Genomic DNA, 27,299 nt, shown 5'->3' with positions numbered 1-27,299 from the left:
CTGTTGCTAGATCTCACTAAATTCTCCACACTGCTCCTTTAAAGGCTTGAGTTTGTCATTCTGCCTTAGCAATCTTGGGTTTTTGAAAGCAGAAGTCATGTGCATGGGATGTGACCAAGAACCAAAATAAAAAAAACAAAAAACATTTGTATTAAGTTTAGGGTATGGTGGAGTGATTTATGTAAATATTATCTCCTTCCACAGTTGTTATGCACAGGGGAGTTGGCCACAAAGACCAAAAGTATTATTCTTATGAAGCTGTAACCACATAATTTCTACTGTATAGTTGTGCATTTGGGGCCTTTTGGGGTTAGACTTTTGAGAGTAGGTCTCAAGTGGCCCTTTGAGGATCTACAGTTTTTAACAAACCTACACTGGATACAAAAGTCCAAACTAGGGTTAAATAGCAAACTTGATTAGAGTCTCTGAAGAGCTTAACTTGAAGGCTGTGTAACATTTAGTCTGCTGGCAGTCTGTATACAAAACAAAACTGAAATGAGAGCCACTGCATGCACAGTGCATTCCTCTGCTTTATGGAGTGAGTTTCAAGCATATCTCTGCATAAAAAAAGGAAATAAAAGACGGAGGTGGACTTTCAGTCATGCAATAACAGAACAGACTAGCTATGTATTGAAACAGCATCAGTGATTCAGAGTTCGGAAGCAAGTAAGAAACCTATAAGAGAGTATGATGGAAAAAAAAGCCAAGAACCCACAAAACCTGTTCTGCCGGTTCTTACAAATACCTGACAGCTTACTTTTTCTGATAAGCGATACTCTCTCACACACACACCCACACACATGTACACCACCACTCACTTTCTAAGGGCATGGAGGGTGAATGTGGCTTGTTAAGTCAGCACTCTGAAGCCCCCCAACATTGATTAGAAGAGCACTTCTGGAGGTCACCAATGACAAGAGTGAGACTGCAAGGACAGTCAACATATCCCACAATTCTTTAGCAACAGGGTTTGGAAATGCTAAGAACTCTTTCAAATCATGTCCTTTTGCTTTTTTTTTTTACCCGAATTACCTGATGTAGTGTAAAAAAATGTGATCCCTTTAAAAAGTAAGGTATAAAAGATCTAACATAAGTGCCTGACAGGCAGTGCAAATGCAGGATGTAGAATACCTTCTCTCACATGACAATGTCCTTGTGTTTACCTTTGCTCTGTTTCCTGGTAGTGGCGAATGGTGATTTTCGCAGGGAGCTTGGAGCAGTCTTCCTGTAGAAACTGTTTCTGTCTAGGGACCCCACATATACAGGCCTGTGACCCTTTTTTGAACCTGCACTCCCAGCACTTGACTCATATCCCTTCTCCTGGTCATCACTGTGCCGATATACAACTGGATCCTCAAATGAGTGTATTTCCCTAAGTGCCAACTTGTGGTTCTGCTGCTCAACCCATTCCTCACAGTGTGCCAAGCGATCATCTTTAGGATATTCCTCATATCGTGAATCTACAGACATTGAACGCAAATCTTTGTATCTGTCTCTGGGCCTGTGGAGGAAATGTTCTGCTTCTCTGGATTCGTAGTGGTCTTCATAGTTATGGTCATAGTCGTCCTCTGCCCTCCGCTCATAGCGCTCCCTTGGCTCATAGTCCTGTCGTCTGTTGTTGTAATGCTCATCTCTCTGGTCGTCCCCTGAATCCTTGTATCTGTGATTGCGTTTCCTCTCCCTATGTTCCCAGTGCTCATCACCTTCAGAGTCATACTGGCCCCTTCCCTTACTGGAGTGTGTTTCCTCACCCGTTCGGTTAGGATCATCCCTGTGTTTGTATTTTGCTTCCTTGCGTTCATATCTCTCCTCTCCATGGCGGGCATACCGTTGGTCCTTATGCTTGTGGTCATCATAGTGGCGATCCTCCTCCCTATGCCTGTAGTTGTGTTTGTCTCTGGAGCGATGACTTTCTTTCGAGTCATAATAATCTTGATCCCGATCATCATAGTGATCACTGTCCCGGTAACTGTCTTTGTGATTGTAGGTGTCTTTATAATCATAGTAGTCTTCATGCTCACCATTGTAACTATCATGTTCTCTGAGTTCATGTTTCCGGTGTGTCCGTCTGTCATAATGCTTCTCCCTCTGGTCATACTGCTCATTGTATTTCCTGTCATAATGATCCCTGCGCCTGTGTTTGTCGCTATAATCATAATCCTTATCTCGGCGATTCCTGTGGTCATAATGTTCAGAGTTATATCCATTTTCTCTATCCCAACCATCCCTTCTTCTCGTATTCTCGTCCATTTTACTGTAACCTTCTTGAGCTCTATTGTCTTTTTCTTGCGGCACCTCATTGTAGTTCTGGTGGCTGTAATCCTCAGGGCCCTGGTAGAAACAATGTTTTCCCTTCCATTCTGATATCCTCAAGTCAAGGTGACCATCCTCTGAAGAAGGGTGAAAGTAAACATTTTGTTCTTGAGATCTCTTGTCTCTAAAAGCAGCCTTGTGTTGGTCATCATTCTCCCAGCTGGGCTGTTGGCAGACATTGCCCTGTGTGACTTGGGGCTGGTTGTCCCACTGTGCCGGCCATGGAGCTGGCACATGCACTGGAGGTGGTGCAGGACCACCCACAGGTACCATCATACCACCATGTAATGGCATGGCACATAAGACTGGGGTCTGTAGCTGACCAGGAGGAACCATTCCATATCCAGGATATCCTACCTGTTGCTGTTGAAGCTGCAGTTGATGCATTTGCTGTATATGTTGCAAATGGGCCATCCTTTCCCTTTCCCTGGCCCACCCAGCATCCCCCAGCTCTTCCACACTCTTTCCTCTCTTCATTGAAGCACCAGCTGCATAGTTCCAATCCACTGGACCAAACATGCTTGGGTTGCCATAAACTACTGGGCTCTTCATGGCTCGTACAATTTAAGTCAGCCTACCCAGAGCTGATAGTTTCCTCTTCAACATGGTTCAATCCCTCTTCCCAAAATTCTGCATTCCATAACAAAGCGCTGTGGGAGACTCCACCTGCCAGGCATATTGTCACTAGCTCTCCCACTTGTTTTCCTCTGTCTCCTCTCCACTTGTTTCTGCAGGACTGCCTTGCCTAAGCACCTCCCAGCCCTCAGTGTAGCTAAAACATATCCTCCCAACAGCCGTCTCAGCGAATCACAGAAGAAGAAGGGGGGTGCAGGGTTATTGAAGGAGGGGCCTCCTTGGGTTAATGATTCAGTGGAGTCACATTGGTGGAGGATTAGTCCAGCAGCTCCTCCCATTGCATCAACTGGCTATTACTTCTGTGTGCAGGAAAAGAGTCTGTCTGGAGTTTCTTTCATGAAAGTTGTGGATGAACTTCGCAGTTTGCTTTTGAGAGATGAATTTGCTATCAAATGCTTCACATGAACAATACTTTATATGTTCTTATATACTGATTTCTGTGTTTTTGCCTTTTTCATGTGGTTTTCACTGTTGAGCCGGTCATGAATTCATTCTTTCTGTTAGAGCTCGCTCTTACTTTCAGATTGTTGTTTCTAACTTAAGCTTTGTAGTTTGACTTTGCCCTTCATGTCAGTGAGGAGCAATCATTTACTGACAAAGACAATCGTGTGATTTTGTTTGAAACTAATCCCCCCCCTCCAAAACTGACAATCTATTCAAAGACAGTGAAGGAGAAAACAAGCGCAAGATTAATTAAAGGGTTTGTATTATATTTAGATATTTGGACTGAGTCAATTAGTGTGGAGAGGGACACATTTTTGAGAGCACACAGCCTGATTAGGACAGAGCAGCCACTGAAAAAGTAGCTGCTGTGTGTACAATGACCTATTGTTGAAGACTGTCCCCTCTCACAGAAGACACACCATCTTTTTTGTGTGAGAAAAAACCCAAGCCTATTCATAAAGTTTGAGTATAATATAGCCTCCCGCCCCGTAGCTGTGTATAAAAGAAGCCGGCACCAAAGTCTAAAGCACTTGCCTCAAATACACACGATACACACTAATGCCCCCACACATGGGGACACACGGACAGCGTCAACATTTTATAATGTAGTTAGAAGCTATAATTAGTTCTTTTTAAGGAATTAAGTCTATATTCAAGGAATTATCTGCTTTCTGGTATCAACTTTGCATGTGTGGCGTTATAAAAATAAAAAAAAAAGAGTATAAAAGAAAAATCGGAAACATGCTCATTAATAAAACCGGAGCTCCACCTTGAGTTACGGTACTGTAGATGTTTTATAAGTGAAAACTTTACAGGAAACTTTAGAAACTATTTAAACATTTAAAACTAGAACTGCACCAGTAAATACTGGATTGAAACCATCTCGACATTTTCACAAGTTAAGGCTGAGCATAGAAACCTTGTGTAGGCACTATGCTCTTCTTACATAAAACTATGTAATTATCAGCATTCAACATCTCAGCTTTCAATAGGAGAACAACACCGAAACTGTGTTTGCGTAAGTGTCGACATTCATCTCTGCCGCTGTGCTTGCTTAAGCACATGAGGCTTTCCAGGACCTGATCAACATTTGACACATCAAGAAAAAGCAGTGCATGTCCAGGGTTAGGTCATCCAACAAACTGTCTTCATGCTAGAAATCATGCAGTTTGCGAGGCTGACAGAATCCTGAAGCTGAAACAGATCCTGAAAACAGATCAAGCTGTAGTGTAATGGAGGCAGAGGGAGGCGTTTTAACAGGGGGTTTAAAGAATTACAGGAGGCTGAAGGTCACAGAGATTAAATAAGAACAAAAAAAACAAAAAAAAAACCAAAAACATGTGGAACATGCTGGAAACTGGAGTGTGAGAAAAACAGCACGTGGCACGTTTCAGTCTTAAGACTTAAAAAAAAACTACAATACCAGGCTGCAGGAATTTTGATTAATAAAGTTAATGTATCTATATACTATATACTGTGATGCACACATAGTACATCATTTGGAAATTAAATGTATACATACACATTAAACACCAATTTCTGCATCTTTCTGCGAAAGACTCAATAGAAAATAGAAACAATAGCATGTATAGATGATGACTGAAAGACCAAAATTTTAAAAAAAGATTTAACAGAGTCACATTGATTTGGAAGGTACATATTGTGACTGATTCTTTTTTTGTTTTGATCAAAATTTATCACACTTCTTCCAGCCACTACGAGGACTTTGAACCCCAAAGTGGAGTGCAGGCATGGCCCAGTGCTGAAGTTACTCCCTGCCTTGTAACAATAAGCTTCCATTGTCTCTCAAGCATAACACATAGAAGAAACACACCCTGTTAAAGACCGGAAAAACACTCCAGATCAAGTGCGCGTCTGTGCCGATGCATAGCAGCGGTATGAAAAACAAGTTTTTCCAAAAAAGATCCCGCGAGAATGATTGGTATGTACACACCTCAATCTCTCCTAATCAGTAAATATGAAAACGATCCTAATAATATGCCATTAACTTACTGAAAGCTTCTGTGTTAAAAAGTACCACCACATAAAACATGCAGCTCACACTATTTCCACAGAGACAAATTACAAAGGAAGGAAGGAAGAGATTTGATTTAAATGCAGTGTGAGAAATTCCTGATGAGTGAATGTTATCTATGACGTTGTCTGATCTTTAGAGGCACCTCGAGCCACTGAAACCTGTTCCTGTCTTCAGGCTGATTCTTTCTATTGATATACATAAAGATCAGAGACTCACCTTACTGACAGGTGAGTCAACTGAAGACAAAAAAGACAGAAACAATAGACATACGTATTCACTGATAATCCCTCCACAGTTATAAAGACAAAATAACATCAATAATGAGGAGTTAAACTCAAATCTGCTAAAGGTCTTTTCGGTGTAATCCAATTAAAGAGAAGATGTTAAGAGTAACACGACAAAAGGTGACTCTAAATTGACCCTTGAAGTGAGTGTGAGCGTGGATGTTTCTTTTCTATTGTTTGTTTCCCTGCCTCTCGTCCAATGATAGCTGAGATATGCTCCAGCATCCCCGCGACACTGAGTTGGATTAAGCGGGTGTAAAAAATGGATGCATGGATGGAATTTACAGAATGTCTGCCGGTCATATATCTTTCCCAAAGCAAAATCTGAATGCTCTTTATTCTGTAAAACAAAACAAAAAAAAACCACAATGAACATTTTATTAATTTTGCCAGGGCTTATGATCAGTCCTATATCACACAACCTAAAATTGACAGACATGGCCACAGTTCCAAAGTGGTATGAAACCCTCAGCTACAACACGGACTCAGTGACATGTATGTAAAGTAATGGGTAATTCCCAGCTGTAGCAAAAACAAAAACCCCAAAATACGCAAGAAAGCTCCTTTAACACAACACTCCATCTATAAGCAAACATCCAGATGTTCTTTATCACCACAGAAATCAAACCTACCTGCCGTTCTGCTGGCCGTAGCCTTCCGAGTGAGCCCAAACAGCGTGGTGAGCTGTGCGATAGGCCATGTCACAGCTCGCCACAACCGCACTTTGGGTCCCTCTCCAGACTGAGCCATACCGCGATACAGCTAAATTTAAAAATCTAAAAAGCACACTTCGTGCCTTCAGTCTAGAATAAGTGGAATGACAGGGAAAAATAATTTTAGCTGCAGAGAGGGAAACTCTCCTGAGAAGGGGGGGGACAATTGTAGCGAAAAAGCCACAACGACATAAGGGACAGAGGCCCACGTGAACTATCACTATGTACAGGAATGCACCTCATGCCCATGTGAAAAAAGTGTTGGACTCCCATAGACAGCAATGCACAACCAAGCTGTATGAGACTAGTGAAAGCCATAAAAGCCTTGGATGATCGAGATCCAACAAATATAGCATCATCAAATTCTCATTGAAAATTCATTGTGTTCTCATTGTGTTTCGATTAATTGGCAGCGAAGCTGATTGAAACTCACAACTACAAAGTCATTTGATGCAGGCCTGAATGCCAAAGAAACAATTTCCCCATCACAATCGCACTCAAAGCATTGACTCTAGAGTCTAGCGTTTTACTTATTTTCCTTATATATTTTAGTCCCCATAATAGCTACTGGTCCCGACAAGAACTGGAAATGGTCTCAACACGGTAACAAGTACAGAAACACAACCACACACACAGACGACTACACTGTTATGATAGTCCTTCATTTAAATATACAATCTTCTTCCTGCTTATAACTTTGCCCACTAAACAGGGATGTCTTATTTCAATGGTTTAAATAAGCAGCGTTTGACACATGCGTGTCTCTGAGACATTTGAAAAAAACTTGGAGGAAATCTATTGGGTACAGATGTCTCATTTTAAAATTCCTTTTATATTACAATTTATCCTCAGTCATAGCGTGTTTTTCCAGTCACCCGCAGGCAGCTGAGAGAAGCTATGACATAAACTGAAGCAAATTAACTTTTATTTGTTGTCTGTTTTTCATTGTGTCTATCTGTACTCAAGCCATTCAGTTGGTCAACTGGTCAGCTGGTTAACTCCAGGTCATCCTGGTTGCTTGGGAGTTTATGTGCAAAATTTCCTCTTTGACTTTGAGTCCACTGGTCAACACTCTTACCTTGTAGCTGTTGCTGCTCCAGGGCCAGCGTCTCCAATGTGTAGTTGCAGAACTCCAGATTCTCCAAAGCTTGCATGCGGGCTGTCTCATCTTCCTCCTCCTCCAGCATTGCCCTGAGCTCCTCAACCGTGCACGCGTATTCTTCCATGTCATGCTCCACTTCTTGTAGGCGTAGCAAAAGCTGATACCTTTCCTCCTCCTCCTTCTGTCTCTCAGCCTCTAACTCCATCTCCCTGTCCAGCTCTTGCTCTGCATCCAGCTCACACTGGATTTCATGTTCCTGGGCAGCTGCGAGGTCACCTAACTCGGCTTGATCCTCTGCAAGGACGTTTGCAGCTGGTTCATCTAGAGTGTAGAAGACAGGGCTGTTATTGAGGGGGCTGCTGGCTGGACGAGAGGTATTTCGTCTCGGGCAGTGAGGAGGGGGGCGCGGAGCAGGACGAGCAGGTCTGCAAGCTGCTGGGGCTGGAGGACGCAGGATTCGAGGACGAGGAGGAGGAGGGCGGAGGGTTCTGCGTCTCTCCAAAGACAAAGAGTTAGACTGCAAGAGGTTGGACACAGGAGAATATGAGGAGCCTCGGATGATATCATTTTCATTATTGTAGTCCAATATAGAAAAGTGCCGCGAGACATGGGACTGCTGGTCCAGGTCAGCTGCGGGCAACGCGTCACTATAAGCACCAGAGCTCACATTGCTATCACTGTAAGAAGCGGTCAAGCTTTTCTCAAACTCAAAAAGCTGCTGGGATAGCTTGGTCTCCAGGTCACTAGCTGATGTCGCCAGTGCTTCCAAGGTGATGGATGGTGGCAGTATCCCATTACTGCCTCGTGCCCTCTGCTGGGAACGAGGTTGTGCTTCCGCAGTAGGCATCATATCAGCATCGCTCACACTAGCATGCCGAGTTAGCTTCCCCTGTTTATGTCCCTCAACAATACTGATCAATGCCTGAGCAAGACTGCCAGATTGATTATTGGTGGTGGCACTGTCCGCTGGTGGCCTCTGGTAAAATCTCCTGTCTTTAGACCAACCAGGTTGAGTGCTATGGAGCGTGTTGCTATGAGATAATTTGGGCTTTAGTGGTCGAATGTTACCATTGGTATAGTTACTGGATGTTGGGCCAACATGTTGCCTAGGGCGATGTGGAGGCAGGCTAGGCCGAGGTGGGAGTCTTGGCCTTACTGGAGGAGTGGATTTTGGTCTCTCAAGAGTCCTTTGAGATGGGGGCACAGGTCTATGTGGCTGAGAGTCAGGCCTGTCCCCTGCTGGTCTCTGCCCCCTGTTATTAGTCTGAGCTACCGCACTTTTATTTTCACTCTGCCACCTTTGCTCCTCAGTACTCTCAAAGTAGTCCAGGTCCCATACAGTATGATCCTTATAGGTCCTCCATTCAGGATCATTCTCTGACCCATTTGGACATATATGTCCGGAGCTGTATTCAGTACAGCTTTTCTCCTTTTCTTCTTGTTCAACAGCATTAGTTTCCTCTGTAGTTTTCTGCCCATCATCATCTATTTTGACAAAACGATGAGGAAAGATACCCCGCTGCCCTTGCAGCTCCCCCTCCAACCAACCATCTTCCAAAGTACTTATAACACGAATGCGATCCCCCACATCAAAGTCCAGCTCCCCTGGCTCAATCGCCCGAAACTCATACAGTGCCACTCCATAGACACCATCTTCCTCTTCGTGCTCTTCCTCTATGATAGCCTCCTTCTGTTCTTCTTCTTCTTCTTCTTCTTCTCTGAGAAAAACCTCCCCTTCTTCCGTAATATCCACCTCAGTCCCTTCTCCTGCATCATATGCATCATTGCAGGTGAACTGTTGAGGGTCATCATTTAAATACTGGCCCTCAATAGGCTCCTGAGGAGATCGGAGAGGACTCAGGAGCTCCACAAAGCCCTCAGGGAACATGCCCCTTCTGCCTTCCAACTCGCCCTGGAACCAACCTGGTTCAGGCAGGCCTGTGATGATGATCAGGTCCCCTTCGCGGAAGTCCAGCTCCTCATTGAGCTGTGCATGTAGGCTCATAAGTGCCCGGGCTTGGCCTAGGGCATAGGGTGGGAGCTCTGACGCTTGGGCCTGAGCTGACCGCTCAGACAGCTGTCTTGAGCGCCCTGACAGGTTCAGCTCCTTCACACATGATGTGGGGAAATGACCACGGGCACCCCAGGTATTACAGCCACGTTGCCAGGCCTCCCCAAGGTCTATGGATCCTCCTTTGTCTCCCACAACCACATCGCCTAAAGAGACAGAAAGCAGAGGGAACCTCATTTGATGATCTGAAAATGACTGAAAGACTAAATAAAGTTCTCGTGTTCAAATTTTTTTTATTTCCAGTGGAGATCATCTGTCATTCAAAAGACTGAGCTGTAAGCACATGAGAAGGAAATACTCAGGCTACAAAAGGTGTCATGCTGGTTGCTCTACTAATTTGCTAACTTGCCCAATACAAGCAAAAGAACAGGATGTGAGATGAGATTCACTTCCCTTAAGAGAAGCACCAGCTTTAGCTGGTGCAGAGCTTATCAGATTCTCTAATTCTATATTTGAGTCATACTTTTCACTGTTGGGGATAAGTAATAGGCCTAAACTGACATATGCCAAACGCTCTTGTAACATTACAAAAATATCTTTAAAATTACCTTTATTTTTGCCTTTATAACAACTTTATGTATGTTTTCCTATAACTGGAGAGTAAGGGATTATAGGAATGTTGTCTGGTCTACCAGAAGTCATGAAGGTCACATTCCAAAGACCCGCGACTCCACCTCCCATTGTGTCTGGGACTGAAACTGGAGCAAAGCCAAAAGCACCATGGGAAATAATACTAGATGCCCAGTGATGAGTGTTTTCTCTGTATCCTCTGATGTGGGAAGTGTTATTTGTCATAGGGTATAAGACCATACTGGAATTACTGTTAATGGTTTGATGTGGTCATATGTTCAATTTAAAATAAAATGATTTATACATGATAAATATATGATTAAAAAGACATTCCATAAATTATTAATTAATCATTGCCGCATTTGGAGCTTTTGCATTGAATGGCCTTATTCTTTAATATGAACAGCAGAGTTCATTCATTCAAAATGCAATTTTAAACCACAAACCAACACTGAATACTTCAGCTACTCTAATACTAATACTATTGGCACTTCTAGTGACATTTAAAGAAGTGTGACATGTTTTACCGATATACAGGATCTCTGAAAACATCACTGAAAGCCAGAAAGTGTTGCAAACAAAAAGAGAAAAAAAAGAAATGTGGTCATTTGATAAAAATCAGGAATAAAAGACAAAAAAAATGTCAACTAAAGACAGAGTAGGTTTAGACTTGGCCTCTGAGGACATCTAGAGGGGAGTTTTAGAATCCTTCTTTGTGTTTACTGTACTGAGTGTTAATGTTAGTCTGTTAAACAATTATTCCAGCACTGGATGTCCTCTGAGGAAATCTGCCAATGTTCCAGCTTATTTCGTAATATTTATGCATGAGCCTACGTATGTAACTACAACAGAAAACATTTAAAAAGGAAATTCAATGAATATGTAGAGAAGTGTCTTTCATCTGACAGACAACAGAACACAAAGGAACAATGTCAATATAGCAGACTTAAATAGATTTAGACATACCATTAACAATCTGTGTAAATGAACAAGATACAGGTGGTTTTATTACTTTGATTCCATAAACTGACATGAAGTCTGATTCTATGCTAATTATTTTAAGTCGGAAGTATCAGTCTATTTCCTTAAAAGAATATGTCAAAAAGAAACCAATGCCTTGTCTCCATGCATTGTCATGAACAGCCAGACTTTGGAGCTTATACATTAACTAGAATGTTCAGAAAGCAAAAGGAGGATTTCACCAGCACCTCAATTCTAAAGACGTATTTGCTTTCAGTATCAGACAGGGAATGTTGCTTATCAATGTAGAAATAAGGTCTTTATTTTGTTCTTATAATCACTCATTTCATACAGTTCTCACTGCTACTGAAAGTGGGCAAAAGAAATTGATGGATTTTTCTTCCTGGCATGACTCAACTTTTTTTTGGCAGAGGAGACAAGGCACCAGTCAAATCTGACTGTCAGGTGACAGAGTCCAACACAACACAACCCAACTCAAAAACAACCAGTTTACCTGAGGGCTGCGACATCAATAGGTAGCGTTATGCTAAGCGAGAAAACACGACCTGTTAGTACTGTTAGGAAAAAGCATGTTTAGCTTGGTTACAACATTGGTTATTTGCAAAAAAAATCCAAACAACGAGTGATTAAGTCATCATGAAAGTCCTTATTGTGTACGGGTGCAGACAGTATGACGGTACCTCTCTTTAGGGATAGGCTCCCTGGTTCTGCTGAGGTGAAATCATTGACACACACATAGAGTCTGTCTCCAGGCTTGCTGCTGGGAAGGGTAACCTCTTCCACGAAGGTGCTGGGGAACTGACCTGAACACAGAGGAAAAGCAGAACTGAATGACGTCAGTGATTTCAGCGAAAAACATTTTCGGGGTTTTCATGCACCGCTGAAGTAAGTCTGAAGCAAAAAGCCACAAAGAGAAATATGAATCAGCTGGTTTCAATGACCCTTTTAAAGTGAGTAAACTGACAGAGGATGCAGAGCATGCTACATTGCTAACGGCCCATACTGCCACAGTCACAGCAGAAGAAGTAGTTGTTCAACCTGAAGTAATCCTGTGTGAAGAAAATACAATAAATACTCTGGTTGATGCCCACAGGGAAAAACAGCGAGAGCTCTTCTTCAGGAAATGCATTCACCTCCCGCAATATCTGGGATATTATATCATATCTGGGAGATGCCGGTCAGTCACGTGTTTGTTGTTTGCCGGCTAAAAGTGGAAACAGTTGGCTATTCATGTAATATGTAATCCTTGCCAGGTCACACGCTATTCGGAAAGTTGTTTTCATGCCCCCAAATGTGCATCAAGTCTTAATTTCAACAGGCCAAAACATTTTACTTTTTACATTTTTTTTTACAGTTTCCACTCACCTTTTCTTATTCACCTCTTCTAAATGCAGATCAGAAATGGAAACACAACTATTTTCTACACTAGCATTCTGGAACAATACCGAAACCGAAAACAGTTTGAGCTTCCCATTTTTCTCTTATATCCAGTAACGTCAGATTACAGATGAACAGATATGTATCTCTCCTTTGAACAGGTGAGAGCTGAAATGGAAGAACTACAGCAGGTGCTGTTTGTTTGCCTATTTACTGGCACTATTTTGCAACAACTACCATATTTCATGAAACTCAAATGTTGGAGCATGGGCTGAAAAAAAAATACCTGACATTTTTATGCTGATCTACATATTTATCTTTAAGGGTTTGTTTTCCTAATGAAAAGACATCCTTGTTTGCTTTCCTATTCATACAGAACCACCACATATCTGATAAAAGATACATGAATAAGGTCACGGTCTTATCAAACTGCTTCCCTGACATATAAACTGTTGATAGAACTGAAAAATTTCCAAAACAATACTGTAAACTGAAATAACTGCAACCATTAGATTCAAGTGTGCACTATGTGGTGTTTTTTTGGTGTCTTTTTTAGTAAAACATTTGGAAAACATTTGGAAAGTTAAAGCACAAAATAATAGCTGGACTCTCTAAACATAATGGTATTTAAAACTGGCACAAACTCTAATGTTATGTCTAAACAGAGAAGGCCCCGAACAGTAAACTATATGTGACCTCTTTTAACCCCATGACCTCAATACAAAAGCAGTTTCTTCCTTACAGGGAACACATGCCACTGATGTATTGATATGATCCGTTTTTTCCAGGGACAGCTGAATAAATCCAGAACAACTTCCCTTACACATTTCCCCTCTGAGGGAATTCCCTCAAGTAAAGTTTTCCAAGAGTCAAGTAAGTTTTTCCCCTAAAGGTCATTTAAAATGTAAGCGAACAACAATGCCCACTTCAGTGGCACATGTCGCCTTTCATAGATTTTATCCTGAACCTTCCTGAAAATGTGGTGACAAATAATCCCTCTAGGATGAAAAAAAATCCCTAATTTTCCAGAACTCTGCGCTCCTCAGACCCTGCTATCTTGCTCTATAAACAGCCAGTGATCAGTGTTATGTAACTAAATCTGTGAGGAAGTTAAGAGATGTATGACGAGCAATTATTAGAAAGCACAGCAATTCTGATTTCAAGCATGAATCCCTAATGAAAGACGAAGCAAGTCAGCCACAACAAGTTCCTCTGTGTACTGAAGATTTTCCACATTTGTTCCTTTTGGTAAAAGGTTTGCTCTTGCTCTCTATACCAAACATTCTACCCCAAATCTTAGTTTATACCAATAATGACTACAGAAAACTCACCTGTGACGCCATCTTTATTTCCAAGCAACCAGAACTCATCAAGGACATTGAGCACCTCAATGACATCACCAGGGAAGAGTGGGAGCTCCTCTGAGACACTGGGGAGAAACTCGAACACAGCACGCACCACCGATCCTGCTTCCATTACTCATAACCTGCAGGGGTCAAAAGAGACAGACACAAGTCTTTTAGTGTTCGATGCAATTCACACAGAACCGCCCAAAAGAACAAAAGACTTAGACATAAGGATCATCTGTTTTCTAAAAACCACTTTCCAGAGTCCTAATTATGCAAATCAACTAATGGCTCACAGAAAGAGCAAGCTTTTGTGAAATTACATCAGTTCAAAGGGGGTAACGAGAGCGTGAGAAACCTGAAAAGGGAGATGAAGGAGAAAAGAAAAAAAGAGAGAACTCCACTTAAGACAGCTAAAGTACAGGCCTCAACACTCCTCTATCCTGAGGACACAAGAATTAGGGAAGGAAAAATAACTTCAACTCAAACTGTGCAATCTGAATAAAGTCAGACTTCCAGATGCACCGTTTGTATCTTTCTCAAATACAAGTTAGTCAAGTAGAATTCCATATTTACAACCAGTTAATGGTTCATTAAGTAATTTTTTTCTCCTCTAATCCTCATCTGGCTTCTTTCCAAATCATATTGGAAGAGATTGTCAAAATAAAAGATTACATTTCTGAAATAAGGACATTTAATGCCCGGACATTTTTCTGATCTTCACTAAAAATGTGTTCCTTTTTTGTCTCCAGCAAAACAACTGGCTGGCTCTATATTTCTTTTTATATCTGACACTGTGTGTCTTTTAAAACAAACTAATTAGAGAGCATTTTCAGTTAAATACAACGCAACTGGTATATGGAACTCACAAACATAATTAAAATGTAGCTGCAATCACAAGTGTGAGATGAGGCTGTATTCAACATTTTAAAGCCACAGAGGTTTTATAAGAATAATTATTTATGATCAGCGCAACAGCAAAGTATTTTGTGCTGGTGTCTCATTATCTTGGGACAGACTAACCACAGGTGGGGATGGACACGCTGAAGGAGACGGGAAATGAGAAAAGAGGGCTGCAGCAGCCACATTCAATGGGACCTCTGTTAAGTGGGCCACTGAAGCCACTGAAGCCAAGAGGCAAACAGGAACACGAGTCGAGACCAGTTGAGTGCCATCGTCTCCGGGGAGAGATGCAGCTCGGATTATCCTGGATGTGGATGACCAGCAGTAAAAGAGGAGAGCAGTGACAATTTGAGGAGAAGTGTTTGGGATACTGTTGTCTTCTCAGTGGAGGTTCACCTCCAGCGTTTAACTAACCAAAAGTACCTGCTGCCCACTGCCTGGTTGGTTGTGAAAACTATACCTCATAATGGTAAAACCACAATGAAACCTAAGCCATGGGTGTAAGTAATGCCAGCTGAACAGTACCCAAACAAAGACATAAACACAAGGAGAATTAGCACGAACAGACCATCTGTTTATGCATTATTTAATTCAGTGCATGTCATACAAGACAAAGTGCGTCTAAACAAGATGATGAGCAAGGAACTGCAATGATTGTATACAATTTTCAATCAATCATCAGCTTATGAATAAAGTGTATGAGCTTCTTCAATCCTAAAAACAATTCAAAAGCAATTCACAAAATCTACAAAAAATGCTCAGTGTTTGTAAGAAACCACATGTTTAGTTGCTGTTTATGATAAAAATCTCCCCACTTAAAACAGTGTAGCTGTGGTTTAAACAGACCTGAAGTTGTGAAAAGTATCTCTGCTCATCTGTGATCCAACTAAAGATAGAGAATTTAAGTGAATCGAACATGTACAGACATGCGACTTGGGGGCAGGATTTCCATGAACAAAAAGTTAATCTTTTGATTACTAATGTAATATTTACCTGCCCTGAAACTGCTTGGAGCCCTCCTGGGGAGGCCCACTTCACTCTTTGAAAACCTCTGCTCTACAACCAAGATCAACAGACTGCTGTTCTTGTTAAAGCCGGTCACAAACAAATATGACAGAAAAGCCAATGGTCATATTTGAAGGATTTCTTCCCAGCGTGCCAGGTCACACAAATGAAGTTTTCTTCTGTAACCTTGAGTAGAGGTACTGCCAGAAATGCCTCTTAATGAGGATAGCGGGAAGTCACGTCATAGGGAGACACAAAACCACAGAGCAACCACGTACGCTAATGCCTTAGATAATATAAAGTCTGGAATATAGTTGATTTTACACATCTTAAACACTATAAGTTAGTATTTCTGCTGTCAAAGAGCAAAGTTCCATATTTTATCTGTATTGCGTAGGTGTGATATCATGTCCCAACCACAAAGCAAGTTAAACAGGGCTATTTTTAAATGCAATAGAAGATCAGAGGAGGTTCAAGGTCTACATTCAGAAAGAAACTTATTGCTCGTGTGCCTCTTCCAGCCTAATCTAAGCAAGCTTGTGACTTTTAGCATAATTATTACATCTCACCAAATTTCCTTAGAACTGTTTCCTTAAACAGTGCTGCTGGCAACTGCAAAGAGAAACCAAAGCTTTTAATTAGACTCTCTATGTCAGGGGTTTTCAAAATGAGAGACAGGCAGGAGGCTGAGGGAATGGAAGTGAAGAAAAATGACATTGTAAAAAAAGAGACCAAGTAGCAAAAACTAAATGTGACCGGTCTTAGTTCAAACAAATAGTTCAGAGATACATTCAATTTGGGTGGAATTATACAGTTTCCTACTTTCCTAGGGTAAAAAAAAAATGATAATTGCCTTAAAAGGGGCCTTCTCCAAGTACTAAGTGTAGTCAGAAATCATGTCAAACAGCAATATTGGGCTGTCCAGGCTTACTTGATTAGTATCTATTGTATCTGTTGATGTGATGGTGATTTCAATGGCATGCAGGATTTGTGCAAAACTAAGCAAGAAACCTAATATTTGCAATCTTTTTCAAATCTTTGAAAACTTAATTTCTATTTTTAACTAAGAGGATGTAATGAAATATACTTCAACAGACCTTTATTTTCTACAGGAATACTGTACATATACCCGTCTGAAGTCTTAAGAAAAATAAATTCTCTTAAACCTCTAATTTCTTTATTAGGGAAAAAATCTATGGAAAAAGAATAATCTTTTTCACAAACCGTTGGAGGGACACTTCCTAATAAGTATCATACTCGCTTTCAGTATCACACACCTGAACCAGATGACAAAGATGGCACAGGCCGTTTTTATTTCCACAAAATTTGATCAAGATGCCGTTTAATGGCCACAAATGTGCTCTACTATAATGCTGAGGGTAGCTTCATTTACTCTCCCGTATCACCCGACTACTGCACCAGGACCTGCAACAAGTCACTGGGCCGCTGAAGCTTTTGTGCAGTTAATCCTTAGAGCTGCATCCAGCCAGACAAGCTCCTTAGCGTTATTTCTGGGTTCATCAGCGTGTCAGCAGTGTGTCTGTGCTTGCTGACTTTTTCACCGTACTCCAGATGACCACACAGTCTGCCGTAAAGAGAACTGTATTATGGCAGTTTTCCAGGGATACTGTGGGACCGCAGACTGTGAAAATTTACCCAGGACACATAACACAAGACAAAAGCTTTTATTATTTCTAAATATCACAAATTGTCTTTACATTTCCTTCATGGTATTTATCCACATGACACTATCCTTTCTACACTACTGTCTAACAGAAAGCCCAGTCTACACTCATTCCTCTCACAAAAGACTACTTTACATTTACTGAAGGCCAAATTTGCATTGTCTCAGCACCTATTACATTTAGGAACAGATCATATTAATTGTATACTAGTAAGCCTGCCAGTGTGCACTATAAAAACAACAAATTCCTAAATGTAATGTGAAAAGTACTAAAAAAAGAGAAGTAAATCAGACTCTTCCGCTTCAAGTCTTTGTGGAAGCATAATGTATATGTTTCAGTATACCAGCAAACCATTATGACTCACAGAAGCATGACCGGAGAGACAATTTGTCTGGATATAAAAAAGGTAAGCTATAAGCAGGCAGCATCAAGGCTTGAAGGTGTGGCAGGAGGAAACATTTCTGGCAGGAAAGCCCTGCACAAGTCTTACATGGTATCAGATTACATTCCAATGCAAGGTATTGCTTTAGGAAAGGCCCACAGGCTAACTTCACAGCATTACAACCTCTACTACTTCTAGTCTATTTACTATCAACTACAACGGACTGTGAAGTGTTAACTGCTTAGGCTTCGTGGCTAAACGTCTCGTGGTAAAGTACACGGGGCGTTTCACACACTAAAAGGTCTTGTTGACCACACTTACAGGCGTGTCCCTTCCATTATGATTCATCAGCTCTCATCAGATAAGCAAAAGTGGTGTAAAAAGACATTCGTTTAAAATGTAACTCTGGTCCCTGAACACTGGGTCTTGGACACAGAATTGCATGCGTCAACAAATATATTCTGAAGATGCAAACTGTCATGTAAAAACACCGATGACACTGCTCCACAACAGCAACTACTTAGGATTTTTTTTTAAGGTAGAGAGGGTGAGTGAGACTGTGTGAGTGAGCAAAGTATGTGCCACCTGGCACCATTCTGGAGAAAGTAACAGGATTATGACAGACAGCTAAATAAACAGCTGACACACACTTACAACCAGACTTCCACTGTATACACACACATCACAGCTGACAGCGGGACAAAGCGCCAGCTGTCTGGACCCCAGACATGGCCCTGAGACATCATCACCATTTAGTATCTGAAAACTATCTTCTCATGTGTGTTTGTGTGCGTTTAAATGGGCACCATATGATGCACTTTTAGCAAATGCAATGCATATTAAGGGAAGTCACTTACTTAAAAAGTTTTTTTTTTGCATTGCATATATGCTTTTAACAGCAAGTTTTTAGCAAGAATACAGAAGTGAGAACAGTCCTCTTGCCCTAGTTTATGCAAATTGAAGATATCTGAAGACGCAACTGTAAGAAACAACCATATATATATCATACACATATCTGTCATTTGAAGAGGAAGCTGATCTTAAGGTGTTTTTGATTCAAATTTGATTCTTATTTAAGTTCAGACTGAACAATCTATTTTGAAAATCAATTTAGTAAAACTTATTGGGAAATAAACTATTTCACATGGTCATCTAGTTCTCTTATGACACGTGACTGACACGTAAGACCTTTTTATAGAGATTAATCTGTGATTTAGTCGGTTAATTAATCAATAGGAATTCAGCAAATTACATGATGAAAACAAAAATGTTTAGTTGTGGTCCAACTGACCCATAGCCTATTTCAAATAGAACCGGTAAAGTTGTGTGAGTGCTGAAACACTGGATAAGAATAAAAGGAGGAAGAGCTGACTGACTGTATCTTCTATTGAACCCTGTCTGCCAACAATAAAGCTGCTGCCTCATTATCTGTCTGCCTGCCTGCCCGGACGAGGCTCACACTGATGCACAACATCTGTGCCATTCAAGCTTTTCACTCACACTGAGGTCTTTGGCCTGCACGTGCCTGAGTGTAAATATCTACACACACAAAAACATACACTGGCAGAATCTTCTGGAGTGGGCTGGGTGACAGCTGATGTCTTTTTTTCCCCCATCTGTTTACACGGGACTCGTGCTGCGCAGCAGTATGGCACCCCTCCCATCCAGAATGCTGAGTCCACTGAAACGCTTTCACCTCAAAACAACATAGGCACAGCAGGTGGAAAGGCGGTGGACAGTTCTGGATATCAAAAACCGAGAGACATCTGTTTCATCCCTTTTGACCGGCTAGTCTTTCAGCACACGTGATGGGGGGGGTAGAGGGTGGGAAAGGCTGTAATTAGCAGACAGTTGTCAATTCAAGTCTTCTGGTTTTATGACCATGTGTTAACAGGATCTGTGCTCCCTGGGGCATGATGACTTAACCATATCAGATTATATCTTTTAAACAACCAAAGTAGTACCATTAAATCATATCTTACACATATTACGCACAGAAAAAAAGCTCAAACTATAAAGTTTAGTTCTTTATGCTATCTTAAAACTATTCCCAACACTAAATCTTATCCATTAATATGTCTTTACTCTTCACGATGTCTTAAAGGATGGGGATACATATCTAAATTGCTTGCTTTTGTCTCTAACAACCAAGATTATACAGTCCACGATCACATAAGACAGAAAAGAAGAAAATCATCCCCTCTGAGACTCTCAAAATTATTTTAACAACTTGGAATGTTTGTTTATAGCACATATCAGTTGCCTCATGGATAATAGGACTGATCATTCAGCTCATCCACTTAACACGTAACAGTCAGTGTTTAAAAACAGTCCAGATCCTTTTATGCATGTCACACAGTAAGGCTCTATCATCTGTGACTTCTTTAAACAACATGGTTGGACTGTGAGGGAAGCAGCCTCCTTTTTACAGAGCATTTCATTCAGATGAGGCAACACTGCTTGGCCTCAGTAAACTGGATAAAAAGAAAACATCTGGCAAGCTGAGTCAAATATCTAAAGATGCCAAACTCTGTTGAAATAGCTGGTTCTGTTGCACGCAGACATACAAACATCAGATGGACCTTGCATCCATCCATCCATATAGTTTCTATACCTGCTTTGTCCTGGTCAGAGTTAGAGAATCTGTGTAATATGTGATCAAGAATCACTACAGTATAGGATGAAGCATGAGTTTGATGACGTATTAGACCAAAACCGGCCTTTCCTGCCACACCCTTAAAACAGGACTAGACAGTACACCGGCAGTTTCCAGTAAATGTTGTCCACCTTAAGACATAAATCATCTTTGATTGAAGCTACTACAAAAATGCCAAGGGGAGACAGGGGCCAGAGGGGGGGGATATAATCCCATCAGTGTGTTCTGAGTCTGCCCCAGGGCCTCCTCCCAGTTGGATGTTCCCGAAAAACTTCCAAAAGCGTGCATAATAGATGTTTTTTAAACCAGACTGTTCAGATAACATACTTAATATTCGCTTAAAGTTTACTTTAAAATGGCTTTTCCTTTTCAGTCTAATTAATTACCTCAGCATCACATGAATCATCCAGCAGCCAGCTAGCTTCACTTAACGTAAACATCAGAAACCTCTCCCTCCAATGTACATGCAGTTACGTTTTTAGTGACCATAATCAAAATATGACATAGGTATGAAGCAAGAAAGTGAATAAGCAAACACCGAAACTATTTAACTTTTGCTGCAAACCGAGAATGTGTTGTTCTGCTTCGTCTAACAGGACGTACCGCATTAATCACTTTTCTACTTGCCTCAGATATTCTGTTGTGATGCTGATGTCGACAAATCAAACCGTTTAGCACATCTGCATTCTCCCATGTGAGAATTCCTCCTTTCAGGTAATATCTTGAAAAAAAATAAAGACCCTGTGGAAAAAAAAGAGCCATCATATCCTTCATATGCACGACCCACAGGTCCCAGCACAATTGTGATCTCAACATAGTGCCACAGCGTTTTATCCTTGCACCAGAGATGCATTTGACTTGCTGCAGTGCTTTCTAAGTAACATTGCTGAGGAAAAAACACAACCTACACATCTGGAGTGTTAAAAGAAAAAAAAATGGTAAAATGGACTTGTACTTGTATAGCGCTTTTCTTGTCTAGCTGACCACTCAAAGCGCTTCACTACATGCCGCATTCACCCCACTCACACACACTCATACAGCACGTCTTAAGACATAACTACGTGCTTTTCTAATCATTCACACACATTCATACCCCCAATGATACACTGGGGGAGCAACGTGGGGTTCAGTGTCTTGCCCAAGGACGCTTCGACATGTATCCTGGGGAAGCCAGAGTCGAACCACCGACCTTCCGATTGGTGGGCGACTGCTCTTCCTCCTGAGCTACAGGAGGAGGTCACGCTCCCTTCCAGGTCACGCTCCCTTCCAGAGACCCATGTGGAGGCTGATCTGCTCACAAACTCATGCATGGAAATTTTGCAAATGTACCATCGGTTTACAAAAATTGGAAGCTGTTTAACAAACCAAAACGAAACCAAAGCACACCGCAAGTAGACAGTAATTACGTCACATTTTGCACGAGAACCTAAAAATCTGCAAGTAATCTGAGTCAGGGCAGGACATTCCCACCTATGGCCCCTTTTAAGTCAGTCCTCTGCCACACTTCTGTATTTCCAACGTTTAGTCCTGTCTTGTTTTGAAAACTTTAGACAACTGACATATTTTGCAGGATTTAGCACAAAGGGGAAATTACTTTTACATCAGTTGAAATGTTTCTGATGGATTGTAAGAATAAATGGTCACAGTCTTTAACAGACAATTCTCAAGGGTTGCTGCTGAACATAAGGGGAAAAACCCTGGGTGGGCAAGTGAAAAAGGCTGGAAACACTCATTTTTAGCTTAACCATAAATCTACCTCTGTCTTTGCATTTTCATTGGGTCTGTGTTCCAGCAACTCTGCAGTCAAACATTCCCAATGAGAAATGCTATTTTTCAGACTCCATTTCATCCTGACTTCTTCTTTCATTCCATAAATCCCTTTAGTCACATATTTGTTTCTCCATTCCTTTCTCAAGCATGCACATGTTGAACATCAATGGGTTGTACTGTCTGACGCATGCACACACAAACACAGACACACAGAAGTATACAGACACTGGGTGGAACTGCCTTTCTGCATAAACATTTCCACCGTACGGAGAGCAGCTCGGATGTTTGAGCTAAGGGGCCGAGGCTGCGTTGTCATGGATACAAGAGATCAGTTTGGATGGAAGAGGCTTCCCCAGAGAGGACCCGAGAGGTGCCCAAGGATATGCCGCAACCTTAAAACGAGACTCAGTCCTAATAGTTTGCATATGAGCCGTTACACAACCAAACTCTCGAATGGGATCACATTGTGACTGCAGAAACATCATCGTTCAGTGAAATGTGAGCATTCTTGATGAGGAAAAACCCGCCTCAACTTAAAACTAGCGCATCTTCTTTCCAAACTTTTGTGAAATTCAGGGTGAATTGAGGACATTAGAGAGAGACTGCCAAGACCGAAAAAGCTAATCTGCTATGATGAATTTCCATTACTGGGCAACAAAGTTCTGCTAACACATTTATGAATCATCACATGGGACACCCTACTGGGCTTGGCCTGGAATATTCTAGGCAGAGGATTGTAAATACAGACAGGCCTTCGGCAGAATTTCACCAAAACACTGAAACTAGGTGAGAAGAAATAACATGATTAAACACAGCATACAGAGGTAGAAAGCCAAACAAAGTTCTGGGTGGATGGCAGAAAAGTCGCAGCAAAGTTTCAAGTCTCATGGGTGAGAATGTTTATTGCTATTTCCTCCATAAAAGGTTCAGCTAATTCAGAAACATCTGCATGACTTAAAAACCAAACCAAACAACCTTGGGCTCTTTGGATAAGAGACACTAGGGAAAAGTTGGCAACACAACAGTTTCTCTTTGCCCATCAGGCCAGGATGAGCATGGATCATTTCTACCCAAGTCAGGTAAAAAATGTAAAGTAGAGCCTAAAGAGCTTCAAAACACAGACTCTATTGAACCTCCTCTAAAACGTGTATCTGCAAGTATCTGCTCCAATTCATGAAACAGAAATGAAGTACAGATTTGTTGTTAAGGACTCGCCGACTTAAATAAGGGTTAAGTAATAAACCCGAGAGAAAAAAAATAAATGGCCTCTTCACCGAATGCGTCAGGCATGGCAACTGAGAACAATCCTGGCAACTTGCAGAAAGGGATTTTTCAGAGCTGGCAACTGGGAGCAAGATTTGTCTAACATCAGCAACATTTATCAGCCGTTTGCTGACAGAGTCAAGATGAAGAGTCGAGGGAATTTAGGCAGGGTCGGAGGAGAGCAAATGCAGGCGACTGCACAACTGCAGTGGAGATAAAGGCAGGACTGGCATGCAGTGTCACATTTACACACATCAAATAACATCGATGTTGTCTTAACTCAAAACTGATCATTTCTATCAAGACAAAACTTCAGAATATGTCAGTTTCCAGAACAGAGATCAATTTTGAGGTGTTTTAAGGGTTTAGATCAATGCACCTTTTACCCAGTGCCATGTGGACTCGTAAGTATTAAGTATCGTTTGAACGTTCTTTAGTTTAGTCTGTCACCTTGCACAGCTCCATTTAATCTTATCAGTCCTCTGCGTGTTTAGTCTATAAAACAAAGGAAGTCAAAAGTGTGTCTCAATGTATCTTTCCAAACTTTTAAGCAACATCGCCACCCAGACAAACAGAACGTAAGAGCAGCTTCCTGAAACAGCTCATTAAATAACATCCAGATATACTCCTCTGAGGTGAAAGCAAATGATATAACAGAGAACTTCCCATGTTTCATCAACTTATTTTCATTAATACAACGTTAGCGTTCTGTGCTGCAGCTGAATAGCAGAGTGGCTCGGGTTGGTTTCAGTAATAACTGCATGTTGCTGTTACACTAAACACTACGCAAAACTGTGACATTAATTGGATTTATTTGGACAGCTACTGTATGCTTTTCTGTGACATGTAATACACGCACATGTACACAAACATCTCAAGTTTCTATGTCACCAAGAGTTGACACATGACACCGTAGCAAGAGTTAAATAATTCAATGTGAAGGATACTGACGTGCATCCAAAATCTTGCTTTAACACTGAAGCGGGGCAACAAAACATTTCATTAGTGGTCTCAGAGCAAAGATGCAGCTTTCTGTTATGACTCAGAAGAGAGAGAAAAAAAGCATTCAGTGCATTTTTGCGAAGAGGGCTGCTTTACAGCCAAAGTTTCTGACTCTCTCATTTTCACGTGGAGAATGCTGTCTGGATCCCTGCAAAAGAAATAGCAAAGCTTTTGGATGTGTGAGGGGCTGTTGTGTAGCACTGACACTGCAGCAGAGGAACAGAAGAAATGCAGGAGATCCCCCTGCACACTGCAGTGTGGATGGTTTGCAGGAATGCATAGAAGAGCTCACTGTGGTACGATCAATGGAAGTGTGGCAGAGATGCCACCTCAGTGCAATTTTGTATCCGACTAAAGCAACACACTATTTTCCCTTGTATGAGAAAACGTGCCAATTAATCTGATGATTCTAGCAGCTTCAAACTATGTTGTATTAGCACAAAGCTAACATACATTAGGGCATATAATGTCCCACCAGCATGTGGCACAGAGATAGAATCTGAAAACATTTAGATCAGAACCAGAACTAAGTATAAGCAGAACTCATTATACGGCACAACAACAACTCACTTCTTCATGTTCACTTCTGAGTAGGGCTGCACAATATATGGAAATATATCATTATCCCAATATCAGCATGTAGAATATCAATATCGCAAAGAGAATGCAACTTGAAATGTGTATTATTGATGGCTGGATTCCATTTAAAGGAAGTTCTGCTTCTGGTTATATTCAACAACTTCCAAGCATGCAGAGGTGCAGAAGAGGAATGCGGCCCTCCTTCTCAGATTAGCATTGAGTATTTCCTTTTATATCATCATGCTGCATTAAACAGTGATATTGCAAACTGCATGTTTACCTGATATCATGCAGCCCTACTTATGAGCAAAAAATCCTAATTAAATGACAGTTTTCTCTTTCATTTTCTCTTTGAAGCTTCAAAATTTCTCCAGTCATCCTCATCGTTCATGACTCAACCTGGTCTCATGATATACAGCAAGTCGTGTATGTTGGGCGATATTCGAAGCGAAGCTTGAACTACGCGTGGTGCTGTGAAAGCAACACCTTAGTGGAAACCTTTACTCGAACCATTTTCCATTTCCTGTCACACTGTGAGATGAAACTCAAAAGAAAAGAGAAAACTTTCAAGGCCTGATATCATGTTGGATGACAACACTGACATTAATGTGCCAACTTTAATGTTAATGTGTCTCCTTTTAGCACCAAAACATGCAGCTGTCAGCTTTTGCAAACACACCGTTTTGTCACACACTATGAAGTGCTGTGACTGCGGTAGAACAGCATAGCAAATATAGTACACAGAGAAGATTTTAGTTCCATCTCGAACAAACTCAATATGTCACATATTTGCTTTTCAAAGTGTGTATGCATGAGGCCCCAAAATATCAACAGCGTGTGTGTGCTTGCATTATTCATGCTATAAGGATGTAAATCTGTTTGTGAAAAAGAAAGACTTGATATGAGTGCGGTTTTGACAAGTAAAGTCAAAGTTAAAGTATGGAAGTGTGTGTGCTCCTCTGTCTCACATGGTAGAACAACTGACAGCAGGGGCCACAGGTGACACACAGCAGGCGGACTATTTGGTCTGCAGCACTTGTGTTCACTGCCATCACCCATTCAGCTCACGTCAGTAGCCAGTTAGTCTAATAGTTGAGTATTCACTCTAACACTGCCAGCACTGAGGTCTGTGTGTGGAGGATAAATCACGTCCAAAACCCAACCAAACGACTGCAACAGTTTTGTTGGGCGAGGACAGCGCTGAGTTCACTAAAATAATCCTAAACGGAGGGGAAAAAAACAGCTTCATCCCTTTCAGGTCCGTAGATGAAAAGATGCACCAAAAAAACAAGTATTTCTGTGTTATTGCAAACTTACGCCTATGATACACATCCACCATCCCACTATGGGTGTTTTTTTCCGATCACGCTGGAGCAAAAGTGAAAGGTTTTTTGGGGTGTTTTTTTTTTTTCCCAGAGCTTTTCTTACCTGTAAACTGGTTGAAACTGTGGGATCAGGCCGATAGATCCAGTCAGATTAGATCTCCAACTTCTTCAGTCTGCTGATGTGGTGTGGTGGCAGCGTTGCCTCTCCGCGACACAACTTTTGTGCAGCTACACGTCCCGCAGCTTTGATGGTGGGCGCAGAGTCATTACTTACTGGTAAAACTGCGTTATTTGGGCGTGAAGGTCAAGAAAACATGATGAGAAAGTGCCACGGTGGTCCTGGCTGACTGTAGGTCTCGGTACAGTCAGCTGTCATCACGTTGGACACGGGATCAGCCGAGCGGCGATGCGTCTCTCCATGCCTACACACAACAACGCCACCCACTTTTCCCGAGCAGCCCCGGGGCTGCCCCGGCGGATGCCTGACTGAAAAGACCTGAACGTGAATCCAAAATTGAAGGAGGGATTTTTACAAGATAGCAAACAGGAAAAAAATAAACAGAAATACAGAAGTGAGTACCTGCACACCGTTATTTACTTTTAACAGTCACTGTTAAAGTGTCGAGGGCTACTTAGCCATTGGTGGAAAGAAATTATATTTCCTCTGGTTGTGTACTATAGGGCCTAGTTCAGTCCCTACCTGAAATGTTCATTTCTCATTTACAGAGTTTTCACCAAAATGGAAAGTAAATTATATCGCTTATGAAGTCACTACAATAAACTTGCAGTCAAAGGTCATATTTTTAACGTTAAAATGCATATGAACTGAATCATGGATCAGCTATATCTTTAAT

The 27,299-nt window shown here is 41.4% G+C and overlaps 1 protein-coding gene across 3 annotated transcripts in view; it reads right to left on the bottom strand.

Annotated features, from left to right (window-relative positions):
• dnmbp (dynamin binding protein) overlaps positions 1-26,880 on the bottom strand; it is a 42,965-nt gene extending 16,085 nt beyond the window's left edge. For 2 of the 3 annotated variants that reach the window (XM_072373878.1, XM_072373879.1), the window contains exons 1-4: positions 26,549-26,880; positions 13,861-14,015; positions 11,833-11,955; positions 7,507-9,747 (exon numbers count right to left, since the gene is read on the bottom strand). In XM_072373878.1, the coding sequence (XP_072229979.1) occupies positions 7,507-9,747; positions 11,833-11,955; positions 13,861-14,005 (2,509 nt within the window). In that variant the 5' untranslated portion in view covers positions 14,006-14,015; positions 26,549-26,880. Of the gene's footprint in view, positions 1-1,163; positions 3,066-7,506; positions 9,748-11,832; positions 11,956-13,860; positions 14,016-26,548 lie in introns of those variants that run through there. The other variant, XM_072373880.1, reaches the window with a different exon arrangement.
• Between the last annotated feature and the right edge of the window lie 419 nt (positions 26,881-27,299).

This window comes from Leuresthes tenuis, unplaced genomic scaffold (assembly GCF_036924035.1).
Source record: "Leuresthes tenuis unplaced genomic scaffold, fLeuTen1.0.hap1 SCAF_20, whole genome shotgun sequence".
NCBI classification, from domain to species: Eukaryota; Metazoa; Chordata; class Actinopteri; order Atheriniformes; family Atherinopsidae; genus Leuresthes; species Leuresthes tenuis.
Note: the sequence above shows the minus strand (reverse complement) of the source record. Positions and strands in the feature narration are given on the sequence as shown.